At 35.7% G+C, this 20,842-nt stretch overlaps 1 protein-coding gene across 1 annotated transcript in view; it reads right to left on the minus strand.

The window, feature by feature from the left end:
* The window catches only part of Pola1 (DNA polymerase alpha 1, catalytic subunit), a 331,476-nt gene that overhangs the window by 156,562 nt on the left and 154,072 nt on the right, over positions 1-20,842 (minus strand). Inside the window, exons 32-34 of the mRNA XM_028881682.2 lie at positions 20,197-20,371; positions 4,895-5,073; positions 3,056-3,187 (exon numbers count right to left, since the gene is read on the minus strand). Of these exons, the coding sequence (XP_028737515.1) occupies positions 3,056-3,187; positions 4,895-5,073; positions 20,197-20,371 (486 nt within the window). The remainder of the gene's footprint in view (positions 1-3,055; positions 3,188-4,894; positions 5,074-20,196; positions 20,372-20,842) is intronic.

Here is a 20,842-nt window from a genome sequence, read left to right on the forward strand (position 1 = left end):
AAAGAAATACCAGTTCAGTATTAACAGAGTAACAAACAACCCTCAAAACATGAAATCAATTTTGAATTAAAGTGTTTTTGTGCTGTGTCAGTTTTTCAACACTTCATCAAACCTTGGAGTAAAATACAAAGTTGTATTTCTCCTAAGTAAATCAATATATTACTCAAAAAGTGCACTTGTTCAGTGTCTGGTACATTTTCATGCATGTGGAAATTTGTATGTTAATGGAAATGAGAATTCCAAGGATACACTGTATGGAAAGCGTTGGGAAAAAGCATCTTCCACTAAAGGAGTCAGCATTAAAATATGATGTGATGTAGATCGATTGATTCTGAGATATATATATTTGCAAAAGCATTATACCACATTTATTCATCCAGTCAGGACTATTTATTCATGACAGAAGATAACAGCATATGATGCATTTTTCCAAAAGGCAAGTGATTTAGAAGTATACTTTGTGATTTTAACTTCTTTTCTTGGCAACCTAATTTCATAATAATCTATAACTACGTTCCTTGGCAGGTTACAGGTTTGGTCAAATGCCATATTCCACCAAATTTCTCCAAGTTCTTCCTAAGTGTACATCTCTTTTCTTAGTGTACATTGAATTCCTTTGCTGTAACTTTAAGACTAAAATAAATATGACACTCTTAACTAAGGTCCACAAACAATTGTTTCTGTTCAGTGAGTATTTTTTTTTAATATTACAAAATATGAAGAAGCCATTTTGGTAACCTGCTTTAAAGTCACTTAATCTCAGTACTATTCTCAATACCAATGTGCTTGCTGCATCAGTCTTTAGTTTGATTGCCATTAATTATCATACATCACACTGAACTAACAGAGGCACAAAGAAACTTAACATCATGCCCCTCTGCTGGCAAAAGGGGCATTGCATCTAGAGACAACAGAAAAAAGAACTGTCTCTCACTGACTTTTAAGATACACTGTTTATATACAACCTCAGCATGAGACCATGAAATAAATGATGGCGTTATTTTTCTCCCATCCAGTCACATATGATTAGGGTCAGAAAGTAGGAAAGTTTCTAAGTTTTGAGGACCAACAGTTCTATCAATCCCCTTAATCACAAGAGTAACCCTTGACAAATTTGATCATGAATATCTTAGAAAAGACAGTCAAGTGGGCAGTTAAATGTAGATAAACTTTCACTTGCATGTTACAGAGATAGTTGGTGGACAAGACAAAGCAAGTGCTCTAACTGCATCATTTTAAATACCTGGTTTCTAAAAGTAGATTATATAACTTAAAAATGCTTTTTTAACTATGGACCTTAACACAGACACACAGACACACACACACACACACAGACACACACACACACACACACACACAATTAGATTACAAATTCATTTTTGAGTTTGGGCACATTCTAATTATATGGATCATTTTTCTTCCTATTCTCAACTTAGTCAAAACAGATAGCTCCTTCTTACAGAAGGAACTGGATTCATTGTTTTAGTATTAACATTTCCATGGTGAAGCTTTTGATAGACTAAACACAGAGGGAAAAGCTAGGATTCTTCCCAAGAGTAAAAAATCATACTTTGCTCAATGAGGCCTGTAAATGAGAAGCTGAATAGTTTTGATTTGGGTTCTTCATGCTAAATAAAAGTCTAACATTTCATGAGATGAATGTTTCATGTACTGTAGAATGTGACCCCACAGATAACCTTTATTCCCATCCAGTTCTTTATTAAGTGCAGCACAGCTTTATTCACTAAACTTTGCAGAGTTTCCCAAAGTGCAGTCATAATTATTATTTTAAAAAAAAACTTCAAGGCAAACCTACTTTTTAAAAATATAAATACAAACTATTCTATGCCAAATCACAATGTGACTCTGTGTTCTCATTCTTCATCTTAATGATCTAATATCCATTTTTATATAATGAGTTATATTTCTTATTATGTGAAACATGTTTCAAATTACTTCACATGTGTTTCAAAGAAGTAAAGGAAATGTTACATTTTAATAAACAAGTAGAAAGTCATGGGTCTTACTTAATAATACCTGAACATTTTTTTAAATGTCTTGTCAACACAGCCTTTTTTATTGTTTTTATTTTTCATTTTCAAAACAGAGTTTCTCTGTATAGCTCAATACAGCTTTTTAAAAAGATAATTTTTAAGTGACAGAAAATTTATTGATATGATAAGTGATATGACACACTAAGAAAAATGAGAAATGTACAGTCTTTTTAAAATTTAATTTTTAAGGAGAAAAAAAAACCACATTCATCAGAAATGTGTTAAGAAAACAAACCAAAACTCAGAATAAAAGCAAAGAAAGCTTACTTAGTCTTCTGGGATTTTTATTGTACATATATTAAAAAAAATGAGATATTCTCTTTGAATTCTCAAGTTGCACTTCAATTTAAAAGATGTTTCTTTCCATTTCTTCAGAAAACTAACCAAGAGATTGGCTTAGATTGTCATGTGAACACAAAATACTGGGTAGTGGTCAACCTAGTAAAATCATTACCCATAGCATCATGACTCTACTTACTGGAGATAGGCAACATTGGTGTTTTTCCTATTCTAGCCAAAGAGCTGAGTGACATTTAATTTAGTTATTTAGGCAATAATAAATGAAAATAAAATTTCTGAATACATTTTCACTTTTCTTAAAACCCAACTTTCAATCTTTAAAATAGTCTTCAGTAATGAAAGAACTTGCTGTCACATTACTAGACTTTGAGGAGGTGACATGGCTTGGTTAAGGCCTTGTCACCAAGCCTGATGACCTACCTGCGTCTGATCCCCTGGGATCCAGTTGATGGAAAGAGAGAACCAACTCCCTCAAGTTGTCCTCTAACCACCATACAAGCACTACCCTGCACTAACATCACCCCCCCCACACACAAACACACAAATAATGTAAATAAATGTGAAATTCGAGTCTGTAACATTTTATTAATAGTATTTTACTATGAATTGTCCCCAAATGTTTTCTGCTTACATCAAAAACTATAAAACAATCATTATACTTCAGTAAACTGAATGTGTAAAGTCTTCTTACAGATACTTACATCATAGTACTTTTTGATGCAATGTCTAATGTCCACGATCAATTTGTTGCTCAGCTGTACCATAAAGGTGAGTGGTGAAGCCTTACAATCAACATTACTGCAACGATACAGGCTGGGCTCCATATCAATTCCCTACAGAAGTCGGGACAAACAAGTACAGAAAAGGTTATTACTAGAAAGTATTTTATGCCTAAAAGTTTCATTTCTTTTCTTGGTGCATAATACTTTTGGAGGTGAGTTTTGAACTCTGCTTTATCCACTCCTTATAGCTTAAGACCCCCTTTAGAAGTACATGGCATATACTCTTTGGATCGCAATGGAGTACAAAGTCAAAAGGAAAACCATAAACTCACTATTTTACATTCCATGCAAGACAGGCTTTATGGATAAGGCCACTTCCCCTCCGAAAATACCAGAGAAATCATGTTACCCAAAATAAACATTCTTCTAGAGACACTGATCAAAAATTTTAATTTGCACTCATTCATTCCAAACTTGAAGATAAAGCAAGAGCCCTTACATGACATTAGTTTGCTGTTACTGCACCAACTGAATTTTAGGCAGCAAAATATAAAATTTAAAAGGATTGTACTACAGAACAATAAAGCAATCTCATTTATCACCAGATTGGCAAATCGAAAATTTCTGTGCTTGAAAAGAATTGAAATATATTTGGGAAAAGAAGACTTCAATAAGAGTATAAATCTGGACAAGTAACTATTAGCAGTTGGAGAAACATTCTATTGTGTCACGATTTGTTTTAAACAAAGACAAAACAAATATAAGATATAGGAAAACTGTTGGGGTTTCTGGAGCATTTGTTTTCCTTCTGGGTACTTAAACATCTTGGTTGGTTTCCTGCTCCAATCTGGTGCATAACCCTACCCGACAAGCTAAGAAATTCCAGGTGGAAGAGATTTCAGAGCTTGACATCGGCTCTTCCACAGTTAGCCCATCTGCAAGTCGTCAAGCCTCCATGCAATTAACTATCTTATTTACAGCTGTAATGAAGCAAAACTCAAGGATTTAGCAAGTATTGCTGATATGTGTCTGCCTCTTCCTTGCACTTGCTTCCAAAAGCTGCTTTGTTTTGATTTTAAAAAAATGTAAAACATCTGCTGTTTGTCCAAATTAACTTAAAATAATTACTTTTAATTTAGATAAAGGATGTATTTTCTTTCAGTTTCAAGGTTTCACAGAGTTCTGCTGCCTACTCATTTGCCAATGGCTAGCACGCTTATAACACTGCAGTGAAATCAAGTGAATTGGCTAAGATTCAAGTTCTGATCCAAGGTCAATGATACATTTTTTGGCAGTACTTCTTGACAGGAATGTCTCCTTGTGTTTTTTTTTTTAAACGTCTGATATGGAAAGACCAGGGAAAAGATAATAAGAGTACCTTTGGAGGGAAAAAAGGAGGTAAGAGCAACATGTAATGACAAACAAAACTTTCCCAAAACGTCTAATTCTTGTTAAGATACAGGCAAGTATTGCTCTAGCTTAATAAGTGGGGGCTGGGAATAAGGAATACAGGTTACCAATTAAGGAGTTCCAATAAAAATATTTTGAGATAATTAGAATTTTTAAGAGTTCATTTTAAAACTAAGGTCAAGAACTCTAGGAAGGCAAAAACAATTATTGAAGCACATTCAATTAAGCATGTCTCAGCAGAAATGAAGTTCGAAAAAGCAGAATTCATGTAGCAATAATTCTTTAAAGACATAAACACAACATCTAGGTTACCTTCACAGACCCTAAATTGTAGGGGAGGGCACTTTGAACTAGTTTTCAAACAAAATGAAAGACAGAAACAAACAAACAAACAAACAAAAAACTAACCGAGCCTTCAAAGATGTTATCATAAATATTTTCAGTTCCACATGTAGGACAAAGGCATTTGAATTTTTCACAGTCCTTGTATTTCTCTTCATCAGTCAGCTGTGCTGGACCACCAAGTAGAGCATCATTCTCTTCATCTCTGTGATACTGATGAACTCTAAATTGAGTAGAGTCAAGTCCTATCAAGCCAAAAAAAAAAAAAAATTAAGATTATTCATCCAGAATAAAATACCTCCAAAGTATATCCTCCCAAAGGAATGGTTTTCAAGTTCATGCACACACAGGTAAAACCATTTGAGCTCAAGATCACATGGACAAATTGTTTCTCTTTTTATAAGAGATTATGAATCAAACAAGTAACTATCAACACAATGTGTAACACAACACTGGACATACAGGTTCAAAAGCATTTCATAGGATGGTTTTTTTTTTCAAGTTAAACTAAAAACTCAAATAATTATGCTGTTATTATACTCAAAGTGCACCCATAAAAAGGAAACAAAACAAAATTCCCATTGAAGAAAATAGGTTCACTGCCATTAAACTCCTTCAAATGCAGACACAACTGCAAATCTTGATTTCAATGCAGTGGTCGATTTCATCTTGGCTCAATAGTTAACAGCATGTATGTTGCAGTGTAATTCAGTGGTTGTAATTTAGTAGCAGCAATGAGACAAAGTGCAACACCTTTTTTTCTATGTTTAGAATTCAAATTTAAAACATGCATAAAAAGATGGATCTACATATTCCATAAGTCCACACACCCACAACAGCTTTGAAAGTAAATGTAATTTGTATATTTCATTTGAAACAACACAATAAATAAATCCATGGTTTATACTACCTTGTTTCCACAAACTAAAGAAATGAAACATTTTTACCAATTTAGTTTTCCTCTGTTCAAAGCCTATCTGTCAAATTTTACTACTTGTATTTGTATTTAAAATTCAAACTCCTATATTCTCTTTCATCAGTCATCAAGTGACAGACAGTAATTACAAATTTCTGAGGAAAAAGTTTTTAGAGTAGCAAGGTGGCAGGCAAACAAGGAATAGATGATTGAGATCTGGAGTCTCAGTTTTCTCACCCCAGAAAATGGAAATGTCACCACCAGCCATACAGTTTTGAACTTCAAATGAGATAATAAAAGTGTAAGCCTAGTTTAATGGTACTCACTACATGTTAAACAGTTAATAAACCACACTTGAATACAACACAAAGTAGCAAATGGACGCCATTTAATCCAGACTATATTCACATGAAACACACATTCATGCTACACATGACGTTAATAACTATGCTTCATAGAAATTAAAAGTATCTCCTAATGACAGTATAAGAAAAAATTTTAAATATTTTTTCAGAACAATCCATAAAATAAGTGATATATTACTGTGATATATGGCACTTGCCCCGTGTCAAGACTATCATTTTTAGTTTACAAATTATCTGCCTCCTAGAAAAACAACAGTTTAGCAAAATATGGACAAAACATACCCTCATATTTAAACAGGACAGAGGAACTGAATGTGAGAAACCACATTCATAAGTGAGGTTGTCTGCTGTCTATAGTAACAGATAAATCCACCTAGTTTATTAATCTCTAGTTGTGAATACAGAGGGTATTCACAGAATGTATTATTAATCTGTAGCTATGAGAAAGCAGCTTTAACTTTTCTGAATGTTTAATTGTTAATCAATTTCCAATAGTAATTTTAACTTTAAAAGAGGAGTGGGAGACAGTTTTCTAAAAGGCAGGATTCTTACACGCTGCCCAAACAAAGGAACAAAACCCTGTTGGATTCTACATATGCACAATTAACCAAGGGCTGTTCCCTAGCCTCCTCGATCAGCCCTGTTTCACTTGGCACACCTGAGTACATGGAGGGCACACTAGTAGCTAGGCAGTGAGCCTACTGCCCGATGGGCTAACCAAAAATGGACATAGTCTATCTTGCTACTTACAGAGCACAACCAACAAATGTCTGACCGTGAGAAAAAAAAAAATCAGGTCCTATGCAATATCTACTCTAAATGTTGACTTCCACAAATGACTGTTATCTTCCCATGGCAGTAACTAGGCCATCTGGCCCAGTTAATTACTTCAGATTCATTCTGAAGCTGAACTGTTTCAGTGGAAGAAGCTTTAATCTTGTATTCGCTTAGCTATGGTTCTTGTTAATTATTAAAAACACAAAAGAAAAATAAAGTGTGATTAACTTTAAAGTATTCAGCATATGACAGTCTTTGTACTTACTACTTCAATACAAAAACACCATTAAACAAGCGGTATTCTTGGAAGGAGAGTTATACATGTAGCAGGGAAATTGAAGAGGATTTACATTTTTAAAGTAGACATACTATGCCATGTTCTAAAAAAAAGAAAAAGGATCACAATCCTTTTAGGAAACTTGAAAACTCAGGGTAGAGCAAATCCCAAACATAACCAACACACGAAGTAATTTAACCAAATTATCATAGAATATTTCAAAGTTTTTAGTCAACTTGAAAGTTTTACTGCTTATACCAGAACTTGTTAAGGCTGGTAATTTTCAAACGGAAAAAAGTATCTGGTGCTGCCACCTAGAGGTAAAGATTTTGAATTTTAAGACTGCAAAATAGACCTGAAGCATAAAACTCCCTTTGTGTGACAACCCAAAATTAAAAGCTGTCAGAAGTGCAGTTAAAGCACAATCTTTACCATCACACTTGCCCTGCCTGCATATATGTTCTGTAATTAATATTAAACTGCTCACAGTGTGTAACCATATGAAAGCTCAGCAAGAGATGTAAAACTGAATTCCAAATTCCTTACCTCTTCTACCGACAGCTTTCTCTGACCAATTGGTTTAGAGAAACAAACTTTAAGCCCTGTTTGAGAAAGGAAACTTGCACTTCCACTAGACTGCTTTTAGGTGACTTGAATCATTTGGTCAGACAGAAAATAAAGGAAGGAGTAACCTCAGTGGGCATTGGAAAACCAGTTTTCTGGCAGAACAGCTGTGATTTCCACACAATAACCAGAGATGATGTGATGTATGCTTGATTTCAATCCTGCAACTTGTAGTGATCAAGTCACTTGTACTGAGATGGGAGGGACAGAAGAGGTAGTAGAATGAAATTAAAATACTGTCATTTATAATTAGAAAATTTCTAGGATCTCACATTATTTTGGCAACAGGATCAAAGCTCTCAGTTTCAAAGGCATATTTATAGAAAGTAGCATCACAGGCATTGGGTGGGTGAGTTTAGCTGTACAGTTTTTACTTAATATCACCACTCTTAATCACACAATGCAACATTTGACATATAATTATTTTTTCTACTATTGTCTTTTTTAAAGCATTGCAGACTACTTCTGTTCTTGGAATATGTCTTCGTTTATGTCCCTTCTCAAATATTTAAATTGTTTATAATTCAAGTCATATGTTTATCTGAGAAACATCATGACACACTTGTTCAAATATTTATCTTTTCTTCCAAAAAAACAAGGTCTCAATACAACTGAAAATAAATGCAGTAAAGCCGGTTAATTCGTTCAAGTGGGAAGAGGGAAAATCTATATAGGTAAAATTCCAAGTGAGAAAAGGAAGTAACTGTTATCCACAAGCAGTTGTTTGTAGTAAGAGTCAGTTGAGATACTAAAGAAGCCAATTAATACAGACTTGTTATTGCCATTCTTTAATGAAAATCTACCTCAAAAAGTAAAAACTCAGTTTTCCTTTGCACATATCTAGGCTTACAAGTATCTGGACTTCCTAGAAAACAATATATAAAATGCAAATTTAGTATTAAAGAAACAAATATGAAAATTTGAAGGGCCAATGCTATCTCTATAAACAGCTGTACAAAAAAACCTACCCAGTTTTATTCATTATAGTCCCAGGTGAAAACTAGGTTAATGGATATTTACAGCAGAATGATCTACCAACAATACTACTCAGCAATGAAAAAAAATGATTCCAATACAAGTAACATGATAGAGTTCCAAAAAAATATTACATGAAGTCAAAGAAATTGAACCTAACAAGAACATACTGTAGAAAATCATTTACATACAATTATAGACTAGGGAAAACTCATCTAGGGTGACAGAAATTAGATGAGTGTTGCTGTTGTGAAAGTGTTGACTGGAAAGGGCAGAAAGAATGAAGTAGTCTTGAAGTGATAGAAATGTTCTAAAACTGATTTATAGCAGTCTTAAGACTTCTGAGCCTTTCATGATAAAATATGTAAATCCTACTTATTAAAAAAACATCGGGACTAAGAGATGTTCACAATCTGTATTTCCAAGGGGATCATATTTACAACATGTAAAAAATGCCTGCAAATTAAGAGATAAACACAATTCAACAGAGGAGATGTTTAACTGACCAAGATACTTGGGGAAAGTTTCATCAATCATCAAATGTGAAGTAAAACCACAATGGTAGGTATCACACTGCATAAAATGAAGAAGAGAGACAATACCAAATGTTGGTAAGAACACAGAACATTCAAACACAGTTTGCAAGGTTGTTAGCTCCACTTTAGAAAATTTGAAGCAACCACTGAAGCTGACTGAACTGGCTTGTATACAGTGGCCTAACAGTAGTACTAAGTACACACCCAACAGAAATAAAAACTATGTTTAACAGAAGACATGTACAAGAATTCTTCAAACAGTGCTATTCATAATAGCCAAATGTTGGAACAACCCATGAACATACATACAGGAGGTATTAATACAGTGTAGTCATACAATGAAACACTATGTAAAAATTACCAAAAGTACAATTACACAGATGAATCTCTGAAACATAATAGAGTGGAGGTAGCCAGACACAAAGAATAAAGGAACAATTCATACAATGTCCCCAAATAAAAAAAAAAAATCTTCTGAGTTAGAAGCCATGATACCAATTTCCTGGTAGTGGAAGACCATCTCAAGGAGACAGAAGAGTGCTTCTGGGGATAATGTAATACACTGTTTCATGAACTCAGTTCAGACTACACAGCTGTGTGTTGATGTGAAAACCCAACAAGCTGTTCAGTTAGGTTTTTTTTCTATGTTTTGTGTGCATATGAAACTCCACAAAAATTTACACTCAGGAGGTGAGAAAGGTGAATACTAAATACTTCTTATGATAGATCTATAGTTTGTCTCAAAGTCATGACTGGATATAATATATTTCTAGAAAGATGTACAAAACATCATCTGGGAAGTAATCTTAGCAAAACACACAAAAAAACTGAAATAAATATAAATATGGTTAAGTCTTTAATCCAACTAACAATTTACAGGAAATATATGGGATAGAGGAACATGTTTAACAATACCATCAATGCAATGAGCAAACCTTGGTGCCACAAAAATTCTACAGTACAAAATCTTCAGTTTCTTTCATTAATAGTGAAGATAAAAGAATGAGAAAAAAAAATTAACTATTACATGGACCTAGACTGGTTTCCAATTCAAATACTGAGCTTTAAAAAAACAAAGCTCATTCACAGTATGATCAGGGAAATTTTTAATGAGATGATAATACTGTGCTTATGCTGAAAGGGAAAACTGATGCCATCTGTAAATGCAAAATAAAACACGTATAGATGAAGTGTTAGAATTCACATCATGGGAATTGGAGGTAAAAAAGAAGAATAAGAATAGTCAGGCAGAGTTGACAGAAAATGAAGGTGAGTGATGACTACTTGAAGGCTTACTTATATAATTCTATTACCATACATATTAAATTTTTCCATTAAGTTTTAAAATACCATAAGTCCAATCTAAAAATAAACAATTAAAAAATTAAAAATAAATTAATAAAAACAAACAATTGACAGAACAAACTTTAGACAACTAAATCCCAACACTAGAAATAGCTTCTCCATAACCAAAATGCAGAATTTCTAAATATTTTAAAAGATGTAACAGCTAGGGGCTGGAGAGATCCATGAAGCATTCCATATTTCTGTCCATACTCAGCAGAAATTTGGTCTTACCCAAAAACTCTGTATTCTTTAGAGCTCAGTAGCAATATCTCAAAAGATCTCCATCCACAGCAATCACATGGTGGCTTAAAACCATTATACAGTTTTAGGGATCTGACACGCTCTTCCGTCTTCTACAGGCACCATTCATGCGCGCGCGCGCACACACACACACACACACACACACACACACACACACACACGACAAAGCAAAAAATCTTTTTTTTTATTTTAAAAGAAATAATAGATTAATCTTTGGGTTACTTAAATACTGCTTTGGGAAGGGATAGCTCCTAAAAAACTCAACAGCAACAAATTCCAAATGGGCAACATTCATGACTTCAACTCAAAATGTTTTTAATGTTTTAATGCTACAGCCAAGAATGAATTTTAAATTAATGAATGTGCACAGGTTGAGTATGCCTTATCTGAAACACTTTGGACCAGAAGTGGTTCAGAGTACAGATCTAAAATTTTAACGTATTTGCATACACATAACAAGATTTCTTGGGGATAGGACCAACCACAGTCTAAACACAAGATTCTTTTACTTTTCATATAATCCTTTTATACCTAGCCTGTACCTAATAATTTTATTTGATACTTTCACTGTACCTGAATTTTGACTATCACATGAGAGCACAAGACCTGTTACATGAAAGCAGTTGTAGTATTTTCCACCCCATAAATCAAGTTTTTTTTTGTAAAACAGAAGGAAAAGAGCAGTTAAAGAATTACTAAAACATTCAAAGTATGTGGTTAGGTATCATCATGCCAGTTAGTGCCAAAATGTTTCCAACTGTGGAGCATTTCAGATTAAGGATGTTCAATCTTTACACTAGGCCAGAAAAACTTCTACAAGTATTCCTTCATTTAAACATGAAAAGAGAATACTTTATGCTAAATAAAATTTGCAAAAATAAAACATCACAAATTAAATAACAGGCCAATTATTGATTACCTACCTCATAAAAAGTTCTTTCAAATATATTAATATATGGGGTAAAGGGAGGCAAGCAGAATTCAAGGCTTCTATTCTAATATTTTAGATTTTAATAAAGTAGTAATTGTTTAACTGCTTCCTCTTTCTGATTCTGTACAAACTGTGTTATTTTTAACAATAAAATAAGCTTCAACATTTGACAGAAAAGAGGAACCAACAACCTACCACTTTAACCCTTCCTGTATTTTTTGTTTGTTTTGGTTTTTCAAGGCAGGGTTTCTCTGTAGCTTTGGAGCCTGTCCTGGAACTCTCTCTGTACACCAGGCTAGCCTCTCACTCAGAGATCCGCCAGCCTCTGCCTCCCAAGTGCCAGGATTAAAGGCGTGTGCCACCACTGCCTGGCTTCCTGTTATATATTACAGTTTAGGTACCTTAGTATAATGCCTTCAGTTTTCTCATTTACTATGTTTTATCCATTTTTCTATTAGTAACTTTTTTTAGTGCTGAAAGCAAATCTATGGCCTCTTACATGACAGGCAAATGTTCTACCACAGAGCTATACCCACAACCCTATTTTTTGTTTTATTTATGGTTTACTCTGTTCTCTTAAGATAGGGGCCATGATGGCAGGAGTAAGAATGGCCCCTCTAGGCTCATCTGTTTGAATACTTGGTCCCAGTTGGTGAAACTATTTGGGAAGGATTAGGAAGTTTTGTCTTGAGGTTTCAAAAGATTCACACTTTCTCAGGATGTTCTCTGCCTCCTGCTAGTAGATCAAGATCTGAGCTCTCAGCATCTGCCACCATGCCTTTGTTCTGTCATCATAGATGCTAACCCTTTCAAACCACAAGCCCAATTAAACTCTTTCTTTTATAAGTTCACTTGGTCATGATGTCTTATCACAGCGATAGAAAAGTAAGTATGTACAACCCAGGTTCTCCTGCCTTAGCTTCCAGAGGAGAAGGATTACAGAAGTTTACCATCAGACAAAGCACAAACAAGACAGTTTTAATAGTCATTTGGGGTACACTTAATTTAAATGATCTTTTAAAGAAATATGTCTAATGTAAACAATTTGATAAATCATCATTTTTCTTCAGAAATTCTAAATATTAACAAAGTTAGAATTATGAGTTATTACTCCAGCGGTTTCTAAACTGTTCTAGTCTGGTTCAAAGCTCTTAGAAGCTTCACTGTTTACATTATACAGCATACAGTATACAGAACAGCATCAGGACTGGCTATCAGTGTTATGAGTTAGTGAGAGGAAACATCTTATAGCACTGATGTGGAAGCTGTGCCACTGATACCCTTATAGAGAGGTACCCCATCAATTCCCTCCAAGTAGTGGAGGTAGTAGCTATCATGGGTTATTCCTGTGGAAAAATTGGCACACAGCCTATTCTCATAATGCTCTAAATATCTCAACATTCATAAATTCTTCCATGAAGACCCTAGGGAGGTGTGTTCCTTGCTTCACATAATTTGATAACCCTTTATTTTACATCTTTTGGAAATAGGCTGTGATATATACTAGACATCCTTACAGCAATGAAATCAACTAATTACTGGCCTAAATTCAATTAAAAGAACCCATAACTCAAGAAAAAAAAAAGATCCCATAACTCTACCTTACCTTGGTATCCTTCACAAAGAATACATGATGCTGGGCACAACAGGCCTGACATTAATTTGTTCCATGAATACAAAAGCAGATTAGACAGGGAAAAGGAGTTACTGGATAATGAACTTGGGACAGAACACCAGCATGTGAAAAGAGGTTCTGACCAGCTGTCAAGATTTCCCATAATACACTACCATGTACCTAGTGTTAGCTTTTAAAATTTATTATTAGTTATATGATATAAAATGTGACGCTTGAAAATGATGGCCATATAATACTCTTATAAGAGCTTAATCACGAAAAAAGACAAATCCTTTTTCAAACTAATACTTGAGGCACCTGCTAGTAGCACCATTGTTTTACGGTCAAACATATTGTAGTTCATTCTATCCCCTCCATTACATTTTTGTAGATATATTTCCTAAAGAGTGCCAAAAACACTCCCAAATATTGCTTACCCACTATTGCATTTATTTGTAGAATATTTCTGGGCTTTGTCAATTCACAAAAACTAACATCTGCGGGGCTGGAGACATGGCTCAGAGGTTAAGAGCACCGACTGCTCTTCCAGAGGTCCTGAGTTCAATTTCCAGCACCCACATGGTGGCTTACAACCATCTGTAATGAGATCTGACACCCTCTTCTGTATATATAATAATAATCTTTAAAAAAAAAAACTAACATCTGTAACATGAGTGGCATGAAGCATTTCATTTTAGTTTTTGAGACAAGGTCTTGCTAAGGAACCCAAGGTGGCCCAGAATATCCAGCAATCCTTTTGCTCCTTCCTCCCCAGTGCTAGGGTTTATAGGCATGCCCCACCATGTCCAGCTAGTGGCATTTACAAAAGAGAACTTATGCTTTCAAAATTAACTCATGAATGTAATCAAAGGATTATGTTCATTCTGCCTTGTCTTAAGCAGTATTTTCAAAAACGAAATTCTCGATTCACATTCTTCAAATATCAGTAATTTCCCCAGACACATAAGAAAAATGCCCAGGAAAACAATCCTTAAATTCTAGCATTGACTATAAAACAATGTATTATATAGCTGTTGTATAACTCATTGCTCATTGGAGGAAAAGATTAATAAAATTCTAAATACTATTATGCACAAAATAAAAATTTACTGAAAGATGAAATGCTAGGCTGAACTTTAGATTATCCTTCTCACTAGTTTGGTTTGCTAGGAACAGAAGACTATTTGGATGTTTAAGCACACTGTGAGTATTTCATCCACAGAATATAGAGAGCTTGCATTAGAGCTAGAGAGAGAAAGAAAAACCTACAGTCTGGAGAACAAAAGCTAAGAGTTCCAAGTTTTAGTGACCGTGTTTCCCATAGGGCTATTGTATAAGAAGAGTAATACTATATTTTTTCCTATTCACAGATGAAAAAAGAGTAAAATTTTATTTTATTTAAATCCAATAGCAATAATCTTGCACGGGTTTCAGAAAAATGATACACATTTTATAGTGGGATAATGAGAACCATTAGTTATTAGAACAAATCATTCTCTTTCAATTCAACAGACTTATCCACTCACTCATTTAATAGACTATCCTCTTTCTCCAATTTCATTAAAATGGCCTTCCCATGTAGAACACCTGGCCATGCAACATGCCATCAGACAGAATTCAGGAGGCATCTTGATGGGCGACAAATAGAGAATTTCCAAAGTGAAGCCACAGGATAAAACCAACACTTGATACTTGCCTTTCATTTCAAGGAAAGTAGCATAAAGGCAATAGAAAAAGGAAAAGGTAGTTGAAAAATATACTTGCTCTCAACAAAAGAGACTTAAAAATAAAAAATTCATGAACTTAATAATTTTCCTAAATGAAATTATACCATTATTCCTGATTTCTTTGTACTAACTAAAAGGACAAAGTATCAAAGTTCACTAAAGTTTCGACATCGTTATACATTTCATTAATCAAAGATAAAAACTACATTAAAAGCAAGAGAATTATTTTATGTCTGTGATTAGGCAGTCGGAGGGCTTATATTTCATGTATACATTTGTACACTTCAACGTATTTAACAGTGTCGGTTCACTAACTGCAGTTTTTTACATAAAGAAAATAGATTCAGAATTTGGAAAATAAATTACAGTAATTTCATGCCTACAGCCTGCACCTCTTAGAAACCCCATAACCCCTAACACTCCCCTTACTTTGCCACTACTTCCACATCTCCTCCCCATCCCTCACTAAAACCACAAACTACAAGAGTAATGGGGGGCTCAAAGCCCCAAGTGAAAAGCCACCTTAATTTTTCATGTGGAATGGAGAAATAAAGGGTGCCAATGAAAACACAGTTCCTTAAGAGGGCAAAAGCAAATGCCTACTGAGATCTGCCTAGTGCATTCTAATGTTTCCCTCAGCTCTTCCTGGTTGGTACTTATTAATGCAGAAGCCACATGAAGAAACAGGGAATAATGAAGGCTCAAAGGTCTATTACTGGTAGGGGTAGCAATGGAGAAGATGAGAAAAGAGAAGACACAGGAGAGAAGGGTGGCTATACAACTGACAACGACTTCACACATTATTATAAAAACACCTTATCAAGAGGCCAAAAGGGGAACAGCAGCAGTTTCTCCATGGCTCAAACTACAGGCCTTCCATTGGCTTCAATAAGCTCCATGGCATGAAGAAGGGGCTACTCTAAGAGCTGAGTTGACACCGTCTCTGCTGCACCCACAGAGCTTTCTGATTATGGAGTAAGAATGATGGGTACATGACGGGACATGTCCTAGACTGAAAGATGTCCTCTACAGATTGACATAATTCAATTGCATGAAAACCTCAGAAGATGGGACTCATTAATCTGCTAGTAGAACTTAGCAAATAATTTACTTAAACTGGATTCATAAAGCTGCCACAGTTGTGATAATATATATTTAAGTAAACAAATAACAGGGACTAAAACTGTCAAAAAATAAAGGTAAAAAGAATCTAACCACTATAGAGGCTTGAGGTCCATGGCAGAGTGTGCACCTAGCATAGCCAAGGCCCCGAATCTGAATCCTAGCATTCAGAAAACAAATCTGTTCCTTGTGATCTTAAGTATGACCTTCACAAGTGAAAACAGTCCAGTTCCCGCCCAGTGTAACCAGTCTTTGCATACCAAGTGGGTCTCAGACCTATCCACACATGAAGACTTTATGACCCTTTACTATCCTGCTATTTTGATGGAATTCAATGTTCTGCACTTCCTTCTGATAATTGACATTCATTATTTTTTTTAATTTATTTATTTACTTTATATCCTGGCCACAATTTCACCCTCCCTTCCTCCCAATCCCACCCCCTCCAATCTATTTCTTCTCTGTTTCTGTTCAGGAAAGGGTAGGCCTCCTATGGATATCAACAAAACACGGCATATTAAGTTGCAGTAAGAATAGGCACTTCCCCATGTATTAAGGCTGGGCAAGGTGACCCAGTATAAGGAGTGGGGTCCTAAAAGCCAGTAAAAGAGTCAGACACAGTCCCTGCTCCTGCTGTTAGGACTCCCACAAGAGGACCAAGCTACACGAGAGTCACATATATAGAGTGCCTAGGTCAGTCCCATTCAGGCTCCCTAGTGGTAGATTCAGTCTCTGTGAGCCCCCATGAGCCCAGATTAGTTGATTCTGTGGGTTTTCTTGTGGTGTCTTTGACCCATCTGGCTCCTACAATCTTTTCTCTCCCTCTTCTTCAGGACTGCCCAAGCTCTGCCTAATGTTTGGCTGTGGGTCTACATCTGTTTCCATCACTTGCTAGATGAAGTCTTTCTGATGACAATTGGGCTAGGCACCAATCTGGTCACAGGAGAGTACAAACTTGTACAACCACTCTGGAAATCAATATGGCAGTTTCTCAAAAAACTGGGAATCAATCTACCACAAAACCCAGCTATACTCCTCTTGGGCATATACACAAAGGATGCCCAATCACACAACAGGAAACTTGCTCAACTATGTTCATAGCAGCTTTATTCATAATAGCCAGAACCTGGAAACAACCAAGATGCCCCTCAACCAAAGAATGGATAAAGAAAACATGGTACATTTACACAATAGAAGATTACTCAGGTGTAAAAAACCACGGCACCATGATATTTGAAGGCAAATGGATGGAACTAGAAAATTATCATCCTGAGTGAGGTAACCCAGACCCAGAAAGACAAACATGGTATGTATCCCTCATAAGTGGATATTAGCTATAAAATAAAGAATAACCATGCTACAATCCACAGACCAATAGACTAGGTAACAAAGAAGGTTCAAGGGGGAACGCCTGGATCTCCCAGGGAAGGGGAAATAGAAGAGATTTAATGAATGGACTGTGGAGCTGGTGAGGACGGGAGCATGAGAGATCAGGTTGCAGGAGATAGAGGGGGAGAGTACTGAAAGAGCCTACTGGAAAGGGGGACATTTCAGGGTTAGGTTAAAAACCAGGCGCAAAGGAATCTCCCAGGAATCTACACAGATGACCCCAGCTAAAACTCCTAGCAATAGCAGATATATAGCCTAAAATGGTATTCATTCTTTTTTTTTTTCTTGATTTTTCGAGACAGGGTTTCTCTGTGTAGCTTTGTGCCTTTCCTGGGACTCACTTGGTAGCCCAGGCTGGCCTCGAAATCACAGAGATCCACCTGGCTCTGCCTCCCGAGTGCTGTGATTAAAGGCGTGCACCACCACCGCCCGGCTGGTATTCATTCTTAAGGTGGGGCTTTTCCATGTGCCCTCCGTTTCAGTTCCCAGACACTGGAAAACTCAAAACAACAACAACAACAGAAAGACAGTTGGCCTTTGGAGCAGGTTACTCATTATATAACGAATGAAAAGTCTGGGAGGACTAATAAAAAACTAAATCGCTCTGAGGTTTCAATAGGAAATGTAGAGGCACAAAGTGAAGCTGAGAGGGCATGAAGGTAAAGCTCCTCATGCTTGTATATCCATATTGCCTCACTTCCAGCAAAGAACAACTTTCATAGCCTCTTAGAGCTATGCTATTTAATTATTTATTGCTAAAAAGAAAATTTAGCATAGTGTAGACAGGAGTAGACAGCTTCAGTGTCACATAGAGCTTAGTTAAAATCCAACTATAGCCCCATACTTAAGTTATATGATAAAACTATGAGCTACTTCACATAAGCTTCCGCCTCTGTAAAATGGAGCTGCAATATGCTTATATGAAGCTGTCACAAAGACTGAATAAGATATGGCAAGAACTTATCACAGCAAACAGACTAAGCACTCAATGTATAACAGAAAAAAATGAGGCTAAAACATCATGCATTTATACTCTCCTCCTCCCAGCTGAGGATTTATAAACATCATCAAATACAACTCAACTTGGAGAATACATTATATGATTATTTTGGTAGCAGAATTTTATCTTCCTAATTATGTTTTGCTTAGGCAAATGTCAAAAATGAGTTTCCACTTCCAGATCAGACACTGATGGGATAGTAGGGATGGGGGTGGAGGGGTTGATCTCAGAAACACACTCAACAGGGGCAGGATGGAATATATGTGATTTGATAATGAGCTTTGGAAAATCCAATGACATGCCACAAAGACATACTGAGTACTACATACGCATAAATGCTATGGACTGAAGGAAGATGGACATATTTACACAGAAGCCTGAAAGAGGATGGCAGGTGGCTATACCACCATGTGCTGAGCACTCCCTCTGCTTCAAGCCCTGTGCTGAGCATCACACATATATCTCATCTCTCTCGGAGCAATTATATTCTATCACTCACAAAATAAATCAATGTACAGAACAAGATTCAGAGGCTTGTTGATATCAAAACCAGCATTTAAACCAGGTCCCAGTGATGCCAACATCCTGTGGCACTCCAGCTAGACATTTTAGTTAAAGTGGGGGAAGACTTTTACAACAAGCAGAGAGAAAATGAACGACACATTATTTAGAGAACACACAGAGTAGGAGCGAGGTTAATACAAGTTGGAATTAGAAAACTAGTCTGAAACTGTCAGAGCGAAAGCCAATGAGATGTCAGCAACATTAGGTGACTTGATTTATGGAGGAAGAGGTGCCATCTAAAGACTTTATTAAGGAGTACTTTAAAAACATTCAGCTTTACCTATGATAAAATAGAGCAGGGACCTTAAAAGCAACATAACTATGTTCTGGCCTCCTAGAAGTATAATGAAGAATGTTTAAAAAAACATTTTAAAGCAAAGATGGCAATAATAATGACATAGAAAAGAGGTAAAACTGCAAAAAAAAAAAATCAAAGAGACATTGAGGTCTTAAGGCTAGCTGCCATCTCATGGGATGATGATAAATTAGGAACCAGCCAATTCCTAGAGAATAACAGTGAGTCTTATTTTAGAAGAATTTAAAGTAAAAACTAAATGTTACAAAGTCACATTAACAAAATATCTTTGGACAGACATGATGAATAAAAATGCAGAATATCATTAATGTCTTTATTAATAGAAGTTCACTAATTAGACCTTTAACAATTTAAACCCAGTGACCATATTGATACCTAAAATTCTTTTCCTCCCTCTGCAATCAGTGAGTATAACCATGTATAGCAGGTACAGACTTACAAAGATTGCTATTTGTATGTGGAGCTCACATTCTGATGGGAGGTAGGAACTAAACAGCTATAAAAAGCAATAAACAAAGAAGTAACAGACACAATTCTGAATCTACAAGCACAGATACTAACAGTGACAAGACGACAATGTATGTCACTAAAAATTATGAGGGTTTCCATGTGTTTGAGACACTTACCTAGCCACACTGCAATGAGGACAGCATCAATTCCATCTATTGGCTCACAGATCCGAGCCACGACAGGGTGGATCTGCTGGGCCAAGTAGTATTGGGTGTCAATGGTTAAATTGTCCTGTTTTTGCAGCTGCTCAAGTGCATAGGCCCTCTGAGTTGCAGGGAGGTTTGACCCATCCTAACAGAAGACATGGTATAGGTAAAGTTGTGAGCAACTCAATAATCACACATACACTTGCTTAATCAAATAGAGGGACAACAGTTTAAATTTTATGTGCTCAGTTCCAAATAAGAAGTATTGCCCTATTGAAAATCTCACATGTATCTTAGAGTAGAAAGACCAAGAACTTTTTGATCTGAATCTTATCCATTGTCTGAGAATGTAAATCCAGTGTGTTGTGTTCTTTGTTATCAGGATATGAACCCAATAAGTAAGGTGACACTAGCTAGATTATATAATTCTACTTGCCATGACATAAAAACACATTGGAGGACTTGTGAGAATTTGTCTACTAAGAAAGTCTTTTAAAGGCACAAAACTATAAGAATAAATAGCACTTCTTTTATTCTGTTAATACAATCACTTGCAGCCACAATTCCAGCCATAGAAACATGTTAGCACCCATCCTTGCCCCAAATGAGCAAGTGG

This window comes from Peromyscus leucopus, chromosome X, assembly GCF_004664715.2.
Source record: "Peromyscus leucopus breed LL Stock chromosome X, UCI_PerLeu_2.1, whole genome shotgun sequence".
Classification (NCBI taxonomy): Eukaryota; Metazoa; Chordata; class Mammalia; order Rodentia; family Cricetidae; genus Peromyscus; species Peromyscus leucopus.